Source organism: Oncorhynchus clarkii, chromosome 5 (assembly GCF_045791955.1).
Source record: "Oncorhynchus clarkii lewisi isolate Uvic-CL-2024 chromosome 5, UVic_Ocla_1.0, whole genome shotgun sequence".
Lineage (NCBI taxonomy): Eukaryota > Metazoa > Chordata > Actinopteri > Salmoniformes > Salmonidae > Oncorhynchus > Oncorhynchus clarkii.
Window position 1 is genome coordinate 45,493,206 of NC_092151.1, and position 21,438 is coordinate 45,514,643.

At 43.2% G+C, this 21,438-nt stretch overlaps 3 protein-coding genes across 6 annotated transcripts; all 3 read left to right on the forward strand.

Annotated features, from left to right (window-relative positions):
- The first annotated feature begins 948 nt into the window (after positions 1-948).
- LOC139408912 (prostaglandin D2 synthase a) lies at positions 949-6,291 on the forward strand. 4 transcript variants are annotated; one of them, XM_071153365.1, is made up of 7 exons: positions 949-1,163; positions 4,067-4,209; positions 4,336-4,412; positions 4,623-4,733; positions 5,540-5,641; positions 5,766-5,792; positions 5,904-6,291. In XM_071153365.1, exons 1-6 carry the CDS (start codon positions 1,068-1,070, stop codon positions 5,789-5,791), a joined length of 555 nt encoding a protein of 184 aa, XP_071009466.1. In that variant the 5' UTR covers positions 949-1,067; the 3' UTR covers position 5,792; positions 5,904-6,291. The 4 variants fall into 4 exon arrangements, with proteins under 4 accessions (XP_071009466.1, XP_071009464.1, XP_071009467.1 ...); XM_071153363.1 differs by having other exon boundaries at positions 970-1,163; positions 5,540-5,653; XM_071153366.1 differs by having other exon boundaries at positions 971-1,163; positions 5,879-6,291.
- Positions 6,292-6,436: 145 nt separating this feature from the next.
- Positions 6,437-14,305, forward strand: LOC139408911 (alpha-1-microglobulin/bikunin precursor). Its single transcript, XM_071153361.1, has 10 exons — positions 6,437-7,176; positions 7,843-7,985; positions 8,110-8,186; positions 8,461-8,577; positions 9,663-9,764; positions 9,916-9,977; positions 10,186-10,273; positions 12,272-12,439; positions 13,069-13,242; positions 14,151-14,305. Exons 1-10 carry the CDS (start codon positions 7,063-7,065, stop codon positions 14,177-14,179), a joined length of 1,074 nt encoding a protein of 357 aa, XP_071009462.1. The 5' UTR covers positions 6,437-7,062; the 3' UTR covers positions 14,180-14,305.
- Positions 14,306-18,957: 4,652 nt separating this feature from the next.
- LOC139410063 (cyclin-dependent kinase 5 activator 1-like) lies at positions 18,958-19,917 on the forward strand. The gene has a single exon (XM_071155500.1). It carries the CDS (start codon positions 18,958-18,960, stop codon positions 19,915-19,917), a length of 960 nt encoding a protein of 319 aa, XP_071011601.1.
- Positions 19,918-21,438: the final 1,521 nt, after the last annotated feature.

The following is a 21,438-nucleotide window of genomic DNA, read 5'->3' on the forward strand; positions in this document are numbered from 1 at the left end:
AGTGATTGTCCTGTGTGTTATATGCTGTATATATCTACACTATGAGGTTGGAATAATACAGTGAAATTGTGAAAATCCTGATAATGCCCTGATAGTGTAAGAGCTGTTTGAAAAGACCGCCTGAAATTTCTGCCTGTTTTGGTGAGATGGAGTTTCGGCCTGCCTGGTGACATTACCAGGTGGTAAATTAGTTAATAGACCAATAAAAAAGTGAGTTCCAAACCTCTCTGCCAATAGCAGCTAGTTTTCAGTTTTTTTCATTTCCACTCAGACCACCCCTAGACAGTCCTAGCTAAATTCTTGCTTGAGAAATTGCTCTTTGCTAAGAAGCTATTTTTGTTTCTTTGTGACCATTTTATTTTATTGTATTTGTATTGAGATAAAATTTTAAAAAATGTCTGCTTTGGACTTAAAACTGTTGTCTTTTTTGTTTTTCTTTAATATTGTAAAATTACATTTAGCTCTTCTGAGAGTGTTTCCCAATGTATGAGTCAAAAACAAAGACTTCTTGGTTGGTAAAAGGACAAACAGTGAATTGAATAACTGTTTAAAAAAGCACAAATGCCCCTTGTCTGAATACTTTAACTGATGTATTTGAAGGGTGGTATTTGAAGCACTCCTCTGTCCTGTCAGGAATTCAGGAATTCAATGTCCCTCAGGAATGCTCACCAAGGATTCAGGAGCCAACTTGTCTATCATTCCGCATTCACATGCTGGTCGGAACTAGGAAACTCATAAATGTCCAACTTGCTAACTGGTTGAACACGACATGTTTATAACTACAACCGTTTAGCAAGTCTGAAATGTCTGAGTTTTCTAGTTCCGACTGGCACGTGAACGCGGCATCATTCCCTCTCTGCCTGCTGCAGCTGAGCACTGTCTTCAGCTTCTGATCAATGATTGGCTGGGCAAATAATGGGCGGACTTGAGAAAAAAATTGGCATTGCCACTGTAGTCCAGCTCCAGTCCAGCTTTTCACTCTTTTACAGTTCAGTTTTGTTGCAGAACAGGGTACTTGTCTTTCTCTCCTCCTCTCTCTCTTTCCTTCTCTTCCTCTGCAACCAACCATGAGGATCACCTTTGTGACAATGGCCACGGCGATGGTGTGTTTGATGGGTGTCCATGGAGACGTGCAGCCTCAGAGAGACTTCGACCTGCAGAGGGTGAGACCAGACTCAAATCAAATCAAAGTTTATTTCTTGCATACACAGAGCGCAATGTTAAAGCAGGTGCAGCGAAACACGTTCTATCTCCAGCAGTGCAGTAAATGTCTAACAGTACAATACTAATACGCAAATAATCAACAACAACAAAAAGAAACAAGAAATATCCGAAGGAGCAATATCAGAAGGAGCCAGAGTCATGTCAGAGTCCGTGCTGCTTCCTTCTTTCAACTGCTTGCTTTAATTACCCAGGGTGCATCAGTGAAGGGCCTGCTCTGCTCCCACAAGACATTTCACATCACACTAGCTGGGTAATCTAATCTTTGTGGGAAATGATTAAGCTCATTTTTAGAGGGCAATGGCATACTGTTGTATTGGTTTTTCATTAGGTGACGCATAACTTTAAAGGGCAACTGCACTTCCTGATTTGGCATTGTTTTAGATTTGGTTAATTAAGAAATGCTAGAGGTCATGACTGAATTCAAACGTTAGTTGCTTTCAGGGTGTGATTTGATGTGGTGTCTCGTGTGTGTTCGCAGGTGGGAAGAGTTTTCCAAATTATTAAGCCAATTAGCTTCAGCCGGCTGGTGTGCGAGCGTGGCAAAATTGGTTTGACTTTGGATAGCCTTGTTATGGGCCGTCAATAAATTACAAAATAAAAATCTGTCAATATTTTCATGATGCACAGCTTTGAGCTTTCTCATTAAATTCTTTCAAAATGTGTATATTAATTTCTACAAGGTTGAGGTTTTAAGTCGTTGAAATTTGGAGCTTTTGTATTATTTACATATTGTTCCACAGGCAATACAATCGGGTTGTGTGCAGCTGCACTCCGAATTGATGATTACTTGTGTGCTGCCAGCTGTGGGCTTGTGGGCAGGATTGAAACAAACCCATCCTTCATTTATGTTGTGATTCAATCCCGACCACAAATCTCACAAAACTGTTTTGGACAACAGTGAATTTATGACCAAAATTATCCTATTTACACGTTATACTCAATTCTGACAGTGGAATAAATGTTTAACTCATGTCAATGCCACATAGGCTGTTTCCTAAATGAGAAGTTGTTTTTTAGGGGCAGTTTCTCTTCAACCTCGACCTCTAGTCCGTGAGTCTATTATTTAAATAAGTCATAGACATGTTCCCCGTCCCCACAGGTTCAGTACTCATTGGCTGTCTGATAGGGAACGGAACGTTGTATCCGTGTGGTCGGGACGGGACCGCATTAGGACAGAGGCAGAGGCTGAACCCAAAGCAAACAGTGCTAGGGTCAAAGGTCAGGCAGACGGCAGGGTTGCAAAACAGATAGAAGGACTAGCAATGCACGCTAAGTTCCCTCGGCCCATGGCCCATGGACAGACACAGATATAGAACTAACTTCCTTATTAGATAATTATCTACAGTACCAGTCAAAAGTTTGGACTCACCTACTCATTGAAGGGGTTTTCTTTATTTTTACTATTTTCTACATTGCAGAATAACAGTGAAGACGTCAAAACTAAAATATTAACACATATGGAATCATGTAGTAATCAAAAAAGTGTCAAACAAATCAAAATAGGTTTTATATCTGAGATTCTTCAAAGTAGCAGCCCTTTTCCTTGATGACAGGTTTGCACACTCTTGGCATTCTCTCAACCAGCTTCATGAGGTAGTCACCTGGAATGCATTTCAGTTAACAGGTGTGCCTTGTTAAAAGTTGTGTTGTGACAAGGTAGGGGTGGTATACCCGAGATAGCCCTATTTGGTAAAAGACCAAGTCCCTATTATGGCAAGAACAGCTCAAATAAACAAAGTGAAACAACAGTCCATCATTACTTTAAAACATGAAGGTCAGTCAATCTGGAAAATGTCAAGAACTTTGAAAGTTTCTTCAAGTGCAGTCGCAAAAATCATCAAGCACTATGATGAAACTGGCTCTCATGAGGACCGCCACAGGAAAGGAAGACCCAGAGTTACCTCTGCTGCAGAGGATAAGTTCATTAGAGTTACCAGCCTCAGAAATTGCAGCCCAAATAAATGCTTCACAGAGTTCAAGTAACAGACACATTTCAACATCAACTGTTCAGAGGAGACTGCGTGAATCAGGCCTTCATGGTCAAATTGCTGCAAAGAAACCATTACTAATGGACACCAATAAGAAGAAGAGACTTGCTTGGGTCAAGAAACAGGAGCAATGGACATTAGACCAGTAGAGATCTGTCCGATGGTCTTGTGAGACGCAGAGTAGGTAAAATTGCTGCTGGCCTATATACATAGACATGATCACTTTAAGAATGTTTACGTACTGCCTCCCGGGTGGCGCAGTGGTCTAGGGCACTGCATCGCCACCAGAGACTCTGGGTTCGAGCCCAGGCTCTGTCGCAGCCGGCCGCGACCGGGAGGTCCATGGGGCGAAGCACAATAGCGTTGTTCATGTTAGGGAGGGTTTGGCCGGTAGGGATATCCTTGTCTCATCGCGCACTAGCGACTCGGGCCTGTTTCCTCCGACACATTGGTGCGGCTGGCTTCCGGGTTGGATACGCGCTGTGTTAAGAAGCAGGCTTGGTTGGGTTGTGTTTCCGAGGACGCGTGGCTTTCGACCTTTGTCTCTCCCGAGCCCGAGCCCGTACGGGAGTTGTAGCGATGAGACAAGATAGTAACTATACTACGAAAATGGGGTAAAAACAAAAAAAGAATGTTTACATAATGTTTTACCCATTTCATATTTATATACTGTACATCCTATTCAACTATTCTATCCACGTATTCTTCAGACAGGTTTGACTCCCTTTGTGTAGCCTACTATCTCTATGTTATGGTCAGTCCGCATTAAATGCTGTATGACTGGGTAGGGTTACTCTTATAGAGTAGCTCTGATAGAGCAACTCCAGTGGGTTTGACTCTGTCTATGTGTTCAGTTTGCAGGGAAGTGGTACCGTGTGGGCCTGGCGTATGACTCCCCAGGGTTTACTGCCTCATACAGAGACAAGCTGAGAGTGTCCATGGGCATCTTGAATCCACAGACCAACGGCGACGTCAACCTCACCATGTGGACCCAGAGGTGGGCAGGAACACATCCTTAAATACAACACTAGAATGGACATTGGCATTCTGGCAAAATAACCACAGGACTGACATCCTGGCCAGGACATTCATATCGTATGTTATTTTTTTTGCTTGTGTGAAGATCAACAGGTTGCCGCAGTAAGCTTTACACGTATGAGAAGACGGCGATACCTGGCGCCTTCACCTATTTCAGCACCCGTGAGTCCTCTGCCTGCCAGCACTAATGCTATGCAGCTCAATAACAAACCAGTAATTATGTCCCCCCCCCACAAAATCGGCCCATGGCTGAATGTAGTTGGGGACCCCTGCTGTACAGAGTCGCTGATCTTTGCGTCGGTATTGTAGTCTTCTTTTCTTTTTCTTTTTTGTTGTTGAAAATAATGAGAAAATATGTTTGTGTTTTTCCAGGCCATAACAAAGTAAAGGACATCACAGTAGTGGAGACCAACTATAATGAATATGCACTGGTCCTGAAGCACAAGAAGATGGACAGAGAGTACACACAGGTGGCCCTCTATGGTAAGTCTGCTCTTCGTGGTAGAGGTGTGACTGACCAGGTTTAAACCAGGGTCTCTCATGCGCCAAAATACCATTTTTTTTCTACTTGCCCAGAGTCAGATGAACTCTTTTGTATGTCTCTATGTAAAGTTTGAAGATAATTTAAGTTAGCTTATTGTTAGCTATCGCAAAGACTGGAGGGCAAGGTTCACCTAACCATCTCTGTTGCATAGGCTTAGAATGGGGCAATATGCTCATAAATCAGGCACATTCGAAATTGGACGCATTTCCTGAGGAAAATTCCTTCAAAACCGGACACTTTTGACAACAGTGAGTGCTATTACCATCAAGTAGGCTTGGGTTTTGCTAGGGCACGGTGGACCAGGGTGGTGGACGAGCGTAATCCCTTAACTTCAGATAGACGTAATCTCATGACTCCAGATCAGAAGGTCAGGTGTTCAATCCCAGTAGTGGACACTCGTATTTATTACAAAACGTTTCCTATTCCAAACCTTAACCCTTACCTTAAACATTCTGAATGAGTGCCTAAACATATTGTTTTAACCCTTAACCTTAACCCTTAACCTTAACCCTTAACCTCGAAATTTGGAGCAACTTCAAAATTTGGCGTTTGGAGAAACAATGCTTAGCGGGAGGAGTAAACTCAGTGTCAAAAAACTGGAAATGTCGCGTTTGTAGCTGCTTTGAAACTTGACATTTGGACAAACATGGCTAAATGACTAATTCTGGAGTGAGCCTGTACATTGTGTTTGTTGAAATGCATATTTGCTTGCATCAAACGTTGCCGTTCGTCCGTCTGCCTGCAGGTCGTTCTCAGAAGGTAAAGCCTGAAGTGATTCAGAAATTTAAAGACTTTGCCACATCTCATGGATTTCCCAAGGACGCCATTCTGACCCCACCACCTGCAGGTAGTAGCCTAAGTATGGACACACACACAGACACAAACAGTCCCTACATTTCCCGTCTCTCAGCTGTACGACTGAAAGCAGACAGTGTGTAACACAGCGTTGTCGTGCTCTTTGTTGTTTGCAGAGAACTGTCCTCCCTATGGACGCTAAGGTGAGTCACTGGAAATCCTTTCTACAGACAGTCTATGTTGTGGTCGACTGACTACCGGAACACTTGATTTTTTGAATAAACTGCAGGTTTTGTTTTTGTGCTCTCCTTCAGATCAGAGCAACATCATGATTACTCGTTGATTTGCTTCGCCGCACCAGTTTCCCGGCACCTATTAGACATTTGTCTCTCCATCGGAGCACAGCATCAGGATGGGTGTCAACTTGACACCACACGTTTCACTGGGCAACAACCGAACCTCAACACGCTTTACCTCACAAGGGTGAAATAGTATAACCACTAATGACAGATGCACTCTTAGACAGCCCGTCTTATTTTATTCCCAACATCCTCTCTGATGTCTGTCTGTCTCTTGTCCCCTCGGTACAACGGACAGTTAAATTCGTTTTCCTTTCTGAATCCGATAAACAAGGGACATCATTGTCTTGTATAACACCGCTATGGCTGAATAAATGCTAGTGTCCCTCTGCCTATGGTGCTACGTGGTGTCTGTGACCTCTTTGTCTTTTTCCCTGCCTATTGGATCGCAGCCCTGAGCGCATAAGAGTGTTAGAGCGATTAAAGGGAGAGAGAGATAGAATTGGAGAGACAGACAAATCTAAAATAGGGGAGAGAGACACTGATTGAAAAGGAGATACTGAGAGAGAGAGATAGAATTGGAGAGAATGTGAGATAGAGACGGGATACAGAAGAAACTTGGGAGACATATATTTAGAGCATTGTTCAACGCAGAGTAGACCCTGTTTTTGTGTGTGTGTGTGTGTATGTGTGTGTGTGTGTGTGTGTTTATGTGTGTGTTTATGTGGGTTTAGTTCCATATGTTTATCTGAGCAACTCATGTTCATACCACATACATAACAGGTTACATGTTTTTGTGATGAAGAACCACAGGGTTCAGCCCTTGAGCAATAATTGATTTCGCTATGCATGCTACAACTCTGTGGCGCTGAAATGTAATGATTTTTTCCCTCCTTAAATTCCACTTTGATGTTCAATGTTTCAGAAAAAGGGACAAACAGTCAGATAAAGGAGAACTTTGCTCTGTTTGCTGTTTGTTTTCTGCTGGAGTTTGAGGGGGTACAGAGAGGGGTAAATACATATGGGTCAATGCTCTCTGGTTTGCTAGCCTAGTCCAGTGGAGGGATGGAGGGATCTGAGGTAGAGGGTTGGAGGGGTGGGTGTGATCTCCCAGCAGATCCAGGGGCTCAGAGGAAACTCAGTCGGAGGTTGGTATCGGAGACACACAGACAGAATGCAGCAGGGTGCCATACTTGTGGTCCTTTTGGTCCTGGTGAACTCCCTCCATGGTGTGCCAGTGCTTGCCGAACCGCTCTTCCCCACACAGGAGAACTTTGACCTGAGCAAGGTAAGAGTTAGTCTCTTAGTCATCGCGGTTGCTCTTTCTCCCTTTCTCGTAGCCTTCCCAAGGAGTTTGCTCTGTCTCTCTTGCGTTCTCTCAAATATTCTTCAGTAGCACAGCCGTAACCAGTTGCACGTTTACAAATGGTGCATACTGGATGGGTAGTTGTCTGATTCAGTTGAGAGGTCAAAATGTGTTTGCTTTTGATCAGCTTGTACGGTCTAAAGTGTTTCTATGGGTGCCTATTAACATCTGTAAGTACTGCATTGTTGGTCTGAAAAAAAAACTCCATCTTGGAACCCAGAACCAAATTATGTTTTGGTTAATCATGCCACATGACCTGGATTTTAACCTTTTATTTTAAGCCTTTTCCGGAAATGAGAATTAGACCAAAAATGAAAGCAATAATTTGTCTGAGGATAACAAGAAATGGGGACATTTTGATGAAAAAGCTTTAAATAAAAGTTCAAATCCAGGTCATGTGAGCCTAGTAGTGCATACATATCTCTCTCTCTCTCTCTCTCTCTCTCTCTCTCTCTCTCTCTCTCTCTCTCTCTCTCTTTCTCTCTCTCGCTACCTCCACCCCCCCCCCCCTCTCTCTCTCTCTCTCTCTCTCTCTCTCTCTCTCTTTCTCTCTCTCTCTCTCTCTCTCTCTTCATCTTCATGGGTCAGTTCATGGGGAAGTGGCATGATATTGCGGTAGCTTCCACCTGTCCCTGGATGCAGCGCCACAGAGGAGACTCAGCTATCGGCATACTGGAGCTGCAGGCCGGGGACACTGAAGGCAAAGTCAGCATGAAACGCAGCATGAAAAAGTGAGGTTACACACACATATGCGTGTGTCTCTGAACAGCCTCTAACAGTGCTACTGGATTCACCATAGCTTGACTAAATATATTATGGACGTACGTGTGTGTGTGTGCGCGTGTGCGTGTGTAGGCACGGGACATGTAAGCAGATCTCCGGTGATTATGAGCTAACAGACACACCTGGAAGATTCACCTACCACGTTGCCAGTGAGTCTTTAATGTCTGTTCATACCCTGAATCCACAAATCAAGTCATCCCTTACCTCCTGGGCACTTGTAGATCTGAAAAAAAAACATGTGTCCCCTCTGATATGCAAGATGGAATTGCAGCTAATGGCTTTCTAATACTCTCAGAATGGGAGGTAAGGGCCAGGGATTTTAAAACAAAATGTATACCACTGTCTTACCAACCATATTTATAAAGTCAAAGGTGGCGGGTCATTGACAGTATGTACTGTATGTCTGTGTTCTCCTCCATGCAGAGTGGGGGGCTGATGTTGATGCCTATGTTGTTCACACTAACTATGATGAGTATGCCATCGTCATGATGAGTAAACAGAAGACAGGTGGCGAGAAGACCAAGTCTGCCAAGCTATACAGTGAGTGTCACTACTAATATGGAGCAGATAGCCTAGCGGTTAGTGTTGGGCCAGTAGCCGAAAGGTTGCTGGTACAAATATCCGTACAAATCTGTCGATGTTCCCTTGACCTAACCCTAATCCTTACTTGCTCCAGGGGTGACGGGCTACTATTGTTGACCCTGTGAAGCGACACATTTAACTGCACCTATCCGGTGTTTCTGACAAAACTTTTAAAAACATTTTTTTTTACTAATGCACCTGTATAACACAACACCACTGAGACAATGGGCGGATTCGATTATGCTGAGCCGCAGGGCCCCGGGCAAAGGCCTGTCACGTCATCCTGAAAAAAGCGGGGAGGGAGGTGCTCCCTTCTCAAATCGAACCGTAATCTGTGCTGCTCTGTCATTTCTTTCAACAAGGCATCGTCCAGCATCATATACAACATCTCTTTGCCCTGTGTAAATGTTTGCATTTGTCATTGGGAAGGCACTTTTGCATGGGAAATCACAGAATCCTACTAATTACTACCCATGCTTAATTACGTTGCTTTTGTTTTGAGCCAACTTCGCCGAGGCCTTTGAACAGAGCACCTGGCTCACACCTGGGAGGTAGCCCGGTTCAAAATCTGATGCAATCAACTTTCAGCCGATGCAAAACACGCCTACACGTGCGCCCGGGTGAGATTAATCAAACCCCTTTATTAGCCTGGTTCCAGCTACGATGGTTGTTGTCATGTTTTGCGCAAGGCCCGAAATTGTGTTGTTGATATTGGATGGGTCTAAGAGTAGACGGGGGTCCAGGTTTTTTTCTGACATTTTAAAATGCATTTCCTGCAATTCTACACAGTTTGGCGTGACTTATTATGCCTTATTATGAGGTGTATTTTGAAAGCACAGTATAAGTGGAAGGCCCAAACAGAAATAAACAGAACTATGACAATGACTTTAGGAGTTGGCAGGACCACAAACAGATCTGGGACCAGGCCATTCACAACTATAATGACACAGCTATAATGTTATTATCGTAGAAATAGATTTTATTTTTCTGGTTAGTCCTGTATATTCTGCAGCAGAACTAAATGAAAATGCTGCCTCCTTCAGGCCGCACCATGGAACTGCGGACCACTATCTTGGACGACTTCAGGAGGCTGGTGAGGGAGCAGGGCATGGCTGACGACACAGTCATCATCAAACAGAACAAAGGTACAGACACACAAACGTGAGCAAAACACACACGTACGCACACACACAGGCAGGCAATGTGTGCACACAGGCACAAACACACACACCTGTGACATCCACTATGTGTCTGAACATTCTTTGACCTTTGAACCTCTGCTGTCTCTCTCCACAGGCGAGTGTGTACCAGGAGCAGAGCCTGTAGCAGCAGAGTCTCCATCTGAGATTACGGCACCGGTATTTCCTGTATTCAATGATTCAAGTTTCAATGTTGAGGTTGTACCCCGTATCAGAGACGGAGATTTAATTAAAAAGTGGATTTAGTTAATCAAATTCTAATTCCACATTTTCTTAATTGAAAAGCATTGAAGATAATTTTAATTGGATTTGGAGTTAGCACGGAATTGACCCCAACCCTGCTAACTTCTCACCTGTCTGTCTCCAGAGAGCTAAGAGGAACATAGTCCTCCCTGATCCTGCCCCTGTGGAGGGCTCCGGTATGGGTGATGACACCATGATCTTCCGGAGTGCAGGTGAGAGTGCATGATGGGCCTGCTAGCTATGCCATTGACCTCTAAATTGAAGGTTTAGCCTACACTTTGTGTGCGTCTAGTCAGTGAATCTCTGGAAGCTGATAGAACCAATTATGTACAGTGCCTTGCGAAAGTATTCGGCCCCCTTGAACTTTGCGACCTTTTGCCACATTTCAGGCTTCAAACATAAAGATTTAAAACTGTATTTTTTTGTGAAGAATCAACAACAAGTGGGACACAATCATGAAGTGGAACGACATTTATTGGATATTTCAAACTTTTTTAACAAATCAAAAACTGAAAAATTGGGCGTGCAAAATTATTCAGCCCCTTTACTTTCAGTGCAGCAAACTCTCCAGAAGTTCAGTGAGGATCTCTGAATGATCCAATGTTGACCTAAATGACTAATGATGATAAATACAATCCACCTGTGTGTAATCAAGTCTCCGTATAAATGCACCTGCACTGTGATAGTCTCAGAGGTCCGTCAAAATCGCTGAGAGCATCATGAAGAACAAGGAACACACCAGGCAGGTCCGAGATACTGTTGTGAAGAAGTTTAAAGCCGGATTTGGATACAAAAAGATTTCCCAAGCTTTAAACATCCCAAGGAGCACTGTGCAAGCGATAATATTGAAATGGAAGGAGTATCAGACCACTGCAAATCTACCAAGACCTGGCCGTCCCTCTAAACTTTCAGCTCATGCAAGGAGAAGACTGATCAGAGATGCAGCCAAGAGGCCCATGATCACTCTGGATGAACTGCAGAGATCTACAGCTGAGGTGGGAGACTCTGTCCATAGGACAACAATCAGTCGTATATTGCACAAATCTGGCCTTTATGGAAGAGTGGCAAGAAGAAAGACATTTCTTAAAGATATCCATAAAAAGTGTTGTTTAAAGTTTGCCACAAGCCACCTGGGAGACACACCAAACATGTGGAAGAAGGTGCTCTGGTCAGATGAAACCAAAATGGAACTTTTTGGCAACAATGCAAAACGTTATGTTTGGCGTAAAAGCAACACAGCTGAACACACCATCCCCACTGTCAAACATGGTGGTGGCAGCATCATGGTTTGGGCCTGCTTTTCTTCAGCAGGGACAGGGAAGATGGTTAAAATTGATGGGAAGATGGATGGAGCCAAATACAGGACCATTCTGGAAGAAAACCTGATGGAGTCTGCAAAAGACCTGAGACTGGGACGGAGATTTGTCTTCCAACAAGACAATGATGACATAAAGCAAACTCTACAATGGAATGGTTCAAAAATAAACATATCCAGGTGTTAGAATGGCCAAGTCAAAGTCCAGACCTGAATCCAATCGAGAATCTGTGGAAAGAACTGAAAACTGCTGTTCACAAATGCTCTCCATCCAACCTCACTGAGCTCGAGCTGTTTTGCAAGGAAGAATGGGAAAAAATGTCAGTCTCTCGATGTGCAAAACTGATAGAGACATACCCCAAGCGACTTACAGCTGTAATAGCAGCAAAAGGTGGCGCTACAAAGTATTAACTTAAGGGGGCTGAATCATTTTGCACGCCCAATTTTTCAGTTTTTGATTTGTTAAAAAAGTTTGAAATATCCAATAAATGTTGTTCCACTTCATGATTGTGTCCCACTTGTTGTTGATTCTTCACAAAAAAAATAGTTTTATATCTTTATGTTTGAAGCCTGAAATGTGGCAAAAGGTCGCAAAGTTCAAGGGGGCCGAATACTTTCGCAAGGCACTGTATATTACATATACAGTTTATTGCATACAGTGACTTACATAATGTATGTCTACGCAGGGATGGACTGGCCATAGGGCAATTCTGGCAAATTATAATTATTTGGCTAATAACAGGGTTCTCAGGGGGGAAAATGATCCGGTGTTTTAGAAATTCTAGATTTCTGGTGCCAGTCCATCCCTGTGTGTATGGTTAGCACACACAATGTACTGCACTTACCAGACTGTCTGACTAACAGTGCTACACTGCTACCGTACATCTCTCCTCAGAGTCCTGTAAGGCGGAGCCAGACGCAGGTCCCTGTTTTGGGATGGTGCAGCGCTACTTCTACAACTCCACCAGTATGGGCTGTCAGCTGTTCACCTACGGAGGCTGTATGGGCAACCAGAACAACTTTGTAACTGAGAGGGAGTGTCTGCAGAGTTGCCGCACTGAGGGTAAGGGGATAGTGTGTAACAGAGGTGGTTATTCTGTAGGCGAACCAGACTCGAGTGATGGGTAATCTTGTGTAAGACCTCAAGACTTCCGTTAGCTCCCCAGAGCTAATGCCTTGACTTTAGCTCTGTGGGCTAATACAGTCTTGTGGTGCGTAGGAGACGCAGGCTTTACTTCCACCGGACAATTTACTACACGCTGTTTGTTTATTATCTATGCATAGTCACTTCGCCCCCACCTGCATGTATAGATTACCTCAACTAACCTGTACCCCCGCACACTGACTCGGTACCGGTGCCCCCTGTATAGAGCCTCGTTATTGTTATTCTTATTGTGTTACTTTTTATTATTACTTTTTTATTTTAGACTACTTGGTAAATATTTTCTTCTTCTTGAACTGCACTGTTGGTTAAGGGCTTGTAAGTAAGCATGTCATGGTAAAGTCTACACTTGTATTCGGCGCATGTGGCAAATAAAGTTTGATTTGATAACCTAGTTGGTAATGTGGCAATGCTCAACCCACTTTTCTGATACATTATGGTGCTCATGACAGTATCCCATAGGCTATGTGTAAGACTAGATGGTCTCTAATGTGTTATCCTCCTGTCTGGTGAGGTGTGTCTCCCTACAGCTGCCTGCAGAATGCCCATGGATGCTCAACCCTGCACTGGGCAGCCCAAGATCTGGGCCTTCGATCCCAACTCTGGACTCTGTCTGGAATATAAAAAGGACTACTGCCAGGGCAACAGTAACAAGTTCTACTCCAAGGGGGAGTGTGACGAGTACTGTGGGGTGATGAAGAATGGTAAGAGAGATCTATATACATGCTCACACGCATACATACATCAGCTAGTGACTGGATCGAGCTGCAACAAACACAGTTTTATCTCAACTTCTTCATTCAAAGACTCAATCATGGACACACTTACTGACAGTCGGGGCTGCTTTGCGTGATGTATTGTTGTCTCTACCTTTCCCTTTGTGCTGTTGTCTGTGCCCAATGATGTCTGTACCATGTTTTGTTGTCTCTACCTTTCCCTTTGTGCTGTTGTCTGTGCCCAATGATGTCTGTACCATGTTTTGTTGTCTCTACCTTTCCCTTTGTGCTGTTGTCTGTGCCCAATGATGTCTGTACCATGTTTTGTTGTCTCTACCTTTCCCTTTGTGCTGTTGTCTGTGCCCAATGATGTCTGTACCATGTTTTGTTGTCTCTACCTTTCCCTTTGTGCTGTTGTCTGTGCCCAATGATGTCTGTACCATGTTTTGTTGTCTCTACCTTTCCCTTTGTGCTGTTGTCTGTGCCCAATGATGTCTGTACCATGTTTTGTTGTCTCTACCTTTCCCTTTGTGCTGTTGTCTGTGCCCAATGATGTCTGTACCATGTTTTGTTGTCTCTACCTTTCCCTTTGTGCTGTTGTCTGTGCCCAATGATGTCTGTACCATGTTTTGTTGTCTCTACCTTTCCCTTTGTGCTGTTGTCTGTGCCCAATGATGTCTGTACCATGTTTTGTTGCTACCATGCTGTGTTGTCGTGTGTTGCTGCCATGCTATGTTGTTGTTTTATGTCTCTCTTTATGTAGTGTTGTCTCTCTTGTCGTGATGTGTTTTGTCCTACATTTTCATTTAAATAAAGGTTAAATAAAAAATTAAATATACAGCTAAACATTAAAATATGGCAATATATTTTCTTTTGACTGTGTACTTGTGTTACAGGAGAAACTGAGTTCCTGAAAGCTAACTGAAGGAGATTAGAGGTCATAAGGAAGAATACATAGCACAGATCACTGTCTGGGTTAGTCGTCTGACAGAATACCTACATCATTCAATACAGAATAGAACACAGCACAATAAAATGATGGATTAAGCTGCTTGGATTCATGTCTTTGTGAGCTTTGTCTTTTTTTTTTACATCAATAGTTGTCATAAAGTGCCTTACATTAACAAAGTCTTCATGAATACATTTCATTGGGTTTATATGTGGTTAACCAACATTATGCTTCTCTTGCTTGGAACACCGAGTGCTCAATTCAATCTGTAGCGCTGAAGAGCTGCACTACAGTGCGACAGCACTGTAGGCCTAGATTCAATCAGATGAAGCTTTAATTGGCGAGAACCAACGCCAGCATGGCTGATGGGTTTGGCTGTGTCTGAGGTGGAACTGCATTGGAGCTGTCAAATCAGTGATCAGCTGGCTGCTCTTATGATCATCTTGTGATCACGAAGCCACACCCATCCCACTCGCATTAGAAGTTCCGAGCGAGAAAGTGTGCGGTCTAAATAAATAATGATGCTCAAATATAAAATAATTTAACTAAATAATGAGGATGAGGTGTATATTACATCCAGGGGGGAGAACAGATTTAATTTCTTACAGATACAGGACACCCAATTGGGCGCACACTTTTTTTTATTTTTATGTAGAACAACAATTACAGGGTAGCCTACTCTGCTGACACTGACAAACAGATCAATACAAACAATGTTTTCTTAGTTTGACGAAAAGGGTTACACGAACACAATAGGATGTCTATCTACCTTGGAGGAAATATTGTCCAAAAACAGTTTTTCCTTGATTGTATTTTAAAATGATTGCGACATGCCTGGCTGGGTCTCTCAGCTTATCCTTGACAGTCGCAACTCAACAATCATCTATTTGGTATTTGCAGCACTCGCTACCCAAACGGTGGGCCCTTCCGACTGTAGGCTATGTGATGTAAAACATTCCACAGCTTTAAAAAAAAAAGAAGCTAATGATCCTCTGTGGCCAAATCATGCTTTCTGGTGTTGTAACCTATTATGAATAATTGTATTTATTTCTGTATTTAAGTCTGGCAGCCCAACTGATTGGCAAAGGTACTGCAAATCAAGAAATGTGACTAAACTAAATAAAAAGAAACTACACTATGAAACAAATAAATAATATAAAGAATGATAGTAAAAACCTTTGGGGCACCTTAAATGAAATTTTGGTTAAAGAAGATAACTCGGCCTCTTCATTCATTGAATCAGATGACTCATTCAGCAAAGCCCACTGATAATGCAAACTACTTTAATGACTTTTTCATTGGCAAGATAAGCAAACTTAGGGACGACATGCCAGCAACAAACGCGGACACTACACATCCAAGTATATCAGACCAAATTATGAAAGACAAGAATTGTACTTTTGAATTACGTAAAGTCAGTGTGGAAGAGGTGGAAAAAAATGTCTATCAACAATGACAAGCCACCGGGGTCTGACAATCTAGATGGAAAATTTCTGAGGGTAATAGCAGATGATATTGCCACAATTTAAGCCTAAAAGAGAGTGTGTGCCCTCAGGCCTGGAGAGAAGCTAAAGTCATTCCGCTACCCAAGAACAGTAAATATCATGACACAAGGCGAGACCCAGGTGCAGACACAGGAGGCAGATGGTTGGAGTCTTACAATATTTCTTAATTCAATAGCGTAAGGCAAGAGAATAGTCATGGACAGGCAAAACGGTCAAAACCTGAGTCCAAACGGTACCGAAGGACAGGCAGAATCAAGATCAGGGCAGGCAGGATGATCAGGCAGGCGGGAAAGTATTCCAGTCAGGCAGGGGTCAAAACTTGACAAACATACAAGACGAACTGACACTCAGAGACAGGAAACACAGGGATAAATACACTGGGGAAAATAAGCAACACCTGGAGGAGGTGGAGATAATTACAGGAACAGGTGAAACAGATCAGGGCGTGACAGTAAAGCCCCCTTTACTGGCTCAAATAGCCGACCAATCAGCCTGTTACCAACCCTTAGTAAACGTCTGGAATAAATTGTGTCCAGATACAATGCTGTTTTACAGTAAACAAATTGACAACAGAATTGCAGCATGCTTATAGGGAAGGACACTCAACAATCACAGCCCTTACACAAATGACTGATGATTGGCTGAGAGAAATTGATGATAAAATTATTGTGGGGGCTGTCTTCAGTGCAGCTTTTGGTATTATTGGTCATAGTCTGCTGCTGGAAAAACATTTGTGTTATGGCTTTACACCCACTGCTATAATGTGGGTAAAGAGTTACTTGTTACTTTAATGGAAGCCTATCAAATATAATCCAGTTAGAATCAGGAATTCCCCAGGGTAGCTGTCTAGGCCACTTGGTTTTTTTCCATTTTTACTAACGATATGCCACTGACTTTGAGTAAAGCCAGAGTTTCTATGTATGCGGATGACTCAACACTATACACGTCAGCTACTACGACGACTGAAATGACTTCAACACTCAACAAAGAGCTGCAGTTAGTTTGAGTGGGTGGCAAGGAATAAGTTAGCACTAAATATTTCTAAAACTAAAAGCATTGTATTTGGAACAAAACACTCACTAAACTCTAATGCAATAAATAATGTGGAAATTGAGCAAATTGAGATGACTAAATTGCTTGGAGTAACACTAGATTGTAAACTGTCATGGTCAAAACATATTGATGCAGTAGTAGCTAAGATGGGGAGAAGACTGTCTATAATAAAGCGATGCCCTGCCTTCTAAACACACTATCAACAAGGCAGGTCCTACAGGCCCTAGTTTTGTCGCACCTTGACTACTGTTCAGTCATGTGGTCAGGTGCCACAAAAAGGGACTTAGGAAAATTGCAACTGGCTCAGAACAGGGCAGCACTGCTGGCCCTTGGATGTGCACAGAGAGCTCATATTAATAATATGCATGTCAATCTCTCCTGGCTGCAAGTGGAGGAGAGATAGACTTCATCACTACTTTTATTTATGAGAGGGATTGACATGTTGAATGCACCGAGCTGTCTGTCTAAAATACTGGCACACAGCTCGGACACCCATGTATACCCCACAAGACATGCCACAAGAGGTCTCTTCACAGTCCCCCTGTCCAGGATAGACTATGGGAGGCACACAGTACTACATAGAGCCATGACTACATTGAACTCTATTCCACATCAAGTAACTGACGCAAGCAGTAAAATTAGATTTCAAAAACAGATGTTCTTGTTTTAATTTATTTATGGAAAGCCAGGGACACAGTCTAACAATATTTTACAAACCAGATCAGAGGCAGTAGGGATGAGTTATCTTAATAAGTGTACATTGTAAATGTAACGAGCACATCTTTTCTTTCTGAATGTTGTCAAGTAGAAGTAAAAGTTAAAAAATATATACATTCTCAAGTAAAGTACCAGTAACCATGGAAACAAGAGTTTTCCAGTGTGTGTGTCATGTTCATGCAGATTTACAGTGATATTTACATTACAAAATCAGTTGTCTTAGTGTTACCCAGAGAACAGGATGGTCTTAAATGCCTGCTCTCTACTGCACTGACCCAATATCTCCTACAGACAGACACACACAGGGAGAGAGATTTGAGTTTGTGAGATATTGATAATATATTGGGACAGCAATTAGGGATGGGGAGGTACTTGAATATTCAAACCGAGCTTAGTCTAGTATTGGATCAACTGTTGTATGATTTTTTTTAATTATTTAAAACGTTTGAATGAAGTTGTATAAGCTTTTAATTCAGCTAGTGCTGGTTCTTATGTTGCGTTTTAAATGAAAATGCAATTTATCCTAATTTTATAGCGCATTTTAAGCTAGCCCTCCAGTCAGTCCTGACATAGAAGAATGCCTGTATGCTCCCCACTTCAAATAGCGATTATAGGCGCGCAAATATTCGTCCCCAGGCTAAATGCGCATTATTGGAGTAGATTGCTGAAGTGAATTTACTAAAGCACAATTTAGGCGGAAGAATAGTCTGCTGGTGAACGAGATAAGCGGGAGCCTGACAGAGCTGCCAATATAATTTGACAGACCATTGAGAATCATGCAAAACACTCGCCAGATACATGTTATTCAGCCACTGAGGACAGAAATGTAACGCCGTGACGTAGCAGACACTCAGAGGTTATTTCGTTTTCAAATTATTGAGCTGGGCTGTATCAAATATGAGGCAAATTCTATCACGGGGAACGTCAGACTTTATTTATTTGTTTATTTATTTATTTTTGCCAACATCAAACTTATAATCTTTCACAAAATCGCCTCTATGACATACTTCTTTATTACGACGTGGAAACTCGATTTCAGAACCTTGGACAATTCTGATGGTCACAACCATAACAGCCTTGAACTCAAAGCACTGGACAACCCGTCTTTACCTTTCAATTAACAAAGAAAATATACAAAATATCTTTATAACTTTTTCACATATCAACTTGAAATCAGTGAGTAATATTTTTGTTTCGCTTTGGAATGTTATATTGCTCATGTTTATGAACACAGAGCACTAATGTCTATGCTTAATACTGTGATTTAGAATCTGTCCCAAATGGAACCCTGTTTCCTATATAAAGCACTGCTTTTGATCAGACCCCTTTGGGCCATGGTCAAAAGCAGTGCACTTTATAGGGAATAGGTTGCCATTTCAGAGACAGCCAGAGCTGAGCTAGCTAGGCCAACTGAACTGATGCCATGCATTTCATTTTGCTAATATTGAAGCATTTTGTTTTCCACAGGCACCATTGACCATGGGAACCGCAATGTCTATCTCGCTCCGCAAGAAGGCAGTCCTCTTCAAAGATGGGCCGGACACTGTGGGCCACTTGATGGAAGTCCAGACCGGTAAGAGCGCAAAAGACAAGACTCTGAAGCGCTACTCACCATGGAGGCGGAGTGTGAAGAAGAAGAGCTCCAAGAAGGTGCAGGCCCACGAGAACACCAACCAAAACAACATTGCCCATCTGAGTAATGAGAACCTGGAGAAGTCTCAGTCCTTCTCCAACCCGTCCACCCTCACCCTGGAGAAGTCTCAGTCCTGTGACAAGCTGTCCACCCAGGACCTGAGCACTCCAGCCATCTCCAACAGCTCCAACAACGCCGCCTCGTTGGTCGAGACGGCCCCCTTATCCAACTCAAACACGGCCCCCGACACGCCCCAGAGGGTGACCGTCCAGGACCTCGACACTCCCAGGAGGCTGGTGATGGTCCACGCTACAACCGGCGAGCTGCTGCGCTGCCTGGGTGAGTTCCTGTGCCGGCGCTGCTACCGGCTCCAGGACATGTCTTCCATGGACCCGGTGCTGTGGCTGCGGGTGGTGGACCGTTATCTGCTGGACAACTGCTATCAGAACCAGAGCTGCATCAATCCGGCCGCTGTGGTCTTCCTCTACATGCTGTGCCGCGAGGCAGTTTCCTCCGAGGTGGCCACCTTGCACGAGCTGCATGCCGTGCTGCTCACCTGCCTCTATACAACCTGCTCCTACATGGGCAACGAGATCGCCTACCCCCTGAAACCCTTCCTGGTGGACACCTGCAGGCAGACCTTCTGGATCCGCTGCATGACCATCACCAATCTGATGAGTGTCAAGATGCTCCAGATGAACACAGACCCTAACTTCTTCTCCCAGGTCTTTGCTGACCTGAAGAACGAGAGCCAGAATGAGGAGAAGAAGAGCCGCCTGCTCAGCGGTGTGTACAGCACTCAGTGAGGGACCTTGGGTATAGGGGCCAGGGGAGGGCGGGTGCCAACTACAGTCTGACATTTCAAAATGAGAGGGAGGAGGATTGGTTGAGGAAGGGGGAAGAGGGTGAGCTTTGATGGGAAAAGATGATTTATAGATTTTAAGGGTTAATGTGAGGGTTAAAAAAAACACCTTATGGAACAACAGGGACTGTGAAGCAAAACAAACATTAGCACAGACACACACACACACACACACACACACGCACTATACATACACAACATACGCACTATACATACAGTGGGGCAAAAAAGTATTTAGTCAGCCACCAATTGTGCATGTTCTCCCACTGAAAAAGATGAGAGAGGCCTGTAATTTTCATCATAGGTACACTTCGACAATGACAGACAAAATGAGAAAATAAAATCCATAAAATCACATTGTAGGATTTTTTATGAATTTATTTGCAAATTATGGTGGAAAATAAGTATTTGGTCAATAACAAAAGTTATTGTTTGTTTGGGATCATTGTCATGCTGAAAGACCCAGCCACTTTTCATCTTCAATGCCCTTGCTGATGGAAGGAGATTTTCACTCAAAATCTCACGATACATGGCCCCATTCCTTCTTTCCTTTACACAGGTCAGTTGTCCTGGTCCCTTTGCAGAAAAACAGCCCCAAAGCATGATGTTTCCACCCCCATGCTTCACAGTAGGTATGGTGTTCTTTGGATGCAACTCAGCATTCTTTGTCCTCCAAACACGACGAGTTGAGTTTTTACCAAAAAGTTATATTTTGGTTTCATCTGACATTCTCCCAATCTTCTTCTGGATCATCCAAATGCTCTCTAGCAAACTTCAGACGGGCCTGGACATGTACTGGCTTAAGCAGGGGGACACGTCTGGCACTGCAGGATTTGAGTCCCTGGCGGCGTAGTGTGTTACTGATGGTAGGCTTTGTTACTTTGGTCCCAGTTCTCTGCAGGTCATTCACTAGGTCCCCCCGTGTGGTTCTGGGATTTTTGCTCACCGTTCTTGTGATCATTTTGACCCCACGGGGTGAGATCTTGCGTGGAGCCCCAGATCGAGGGTGATTATCTTGTATGTCTTCCATTTCCTAATAATTGCTCCCACAGTTGATTTATTCAAACCAAGCTGCTTACCTATTGCAGATTCAGTCTTCCCAGCCTGGTGCAGGTCTACAATTTTGTTTCTGGTGTCCTTTGACAGCTCTTTGGTCTTGGCCATAGTGGAAAATGGAGTGTGACTGTTTGAGGTTGTGGACAGGTGTCTTTTATACTGATAACAAGTTCAAACAGGTGCCATTAATACAGGTAATGAGTGGAGGACAGAGGAGCCTCTTAAAGAAGAAGTTACAGGTCTGTGAGAGCCAGAAATCTTGCTTGTTTGTAGGTGACCAAATACTTATTTTCCACCATAATTTGCAAATAAATTCATTAAAAATCCTACAATGTGATTTTCTGGATTTTTTTTCCTAATTTTGTATGTCATAGTTGAAGTGTACCTATGATGAAAATTACAGGCCTCT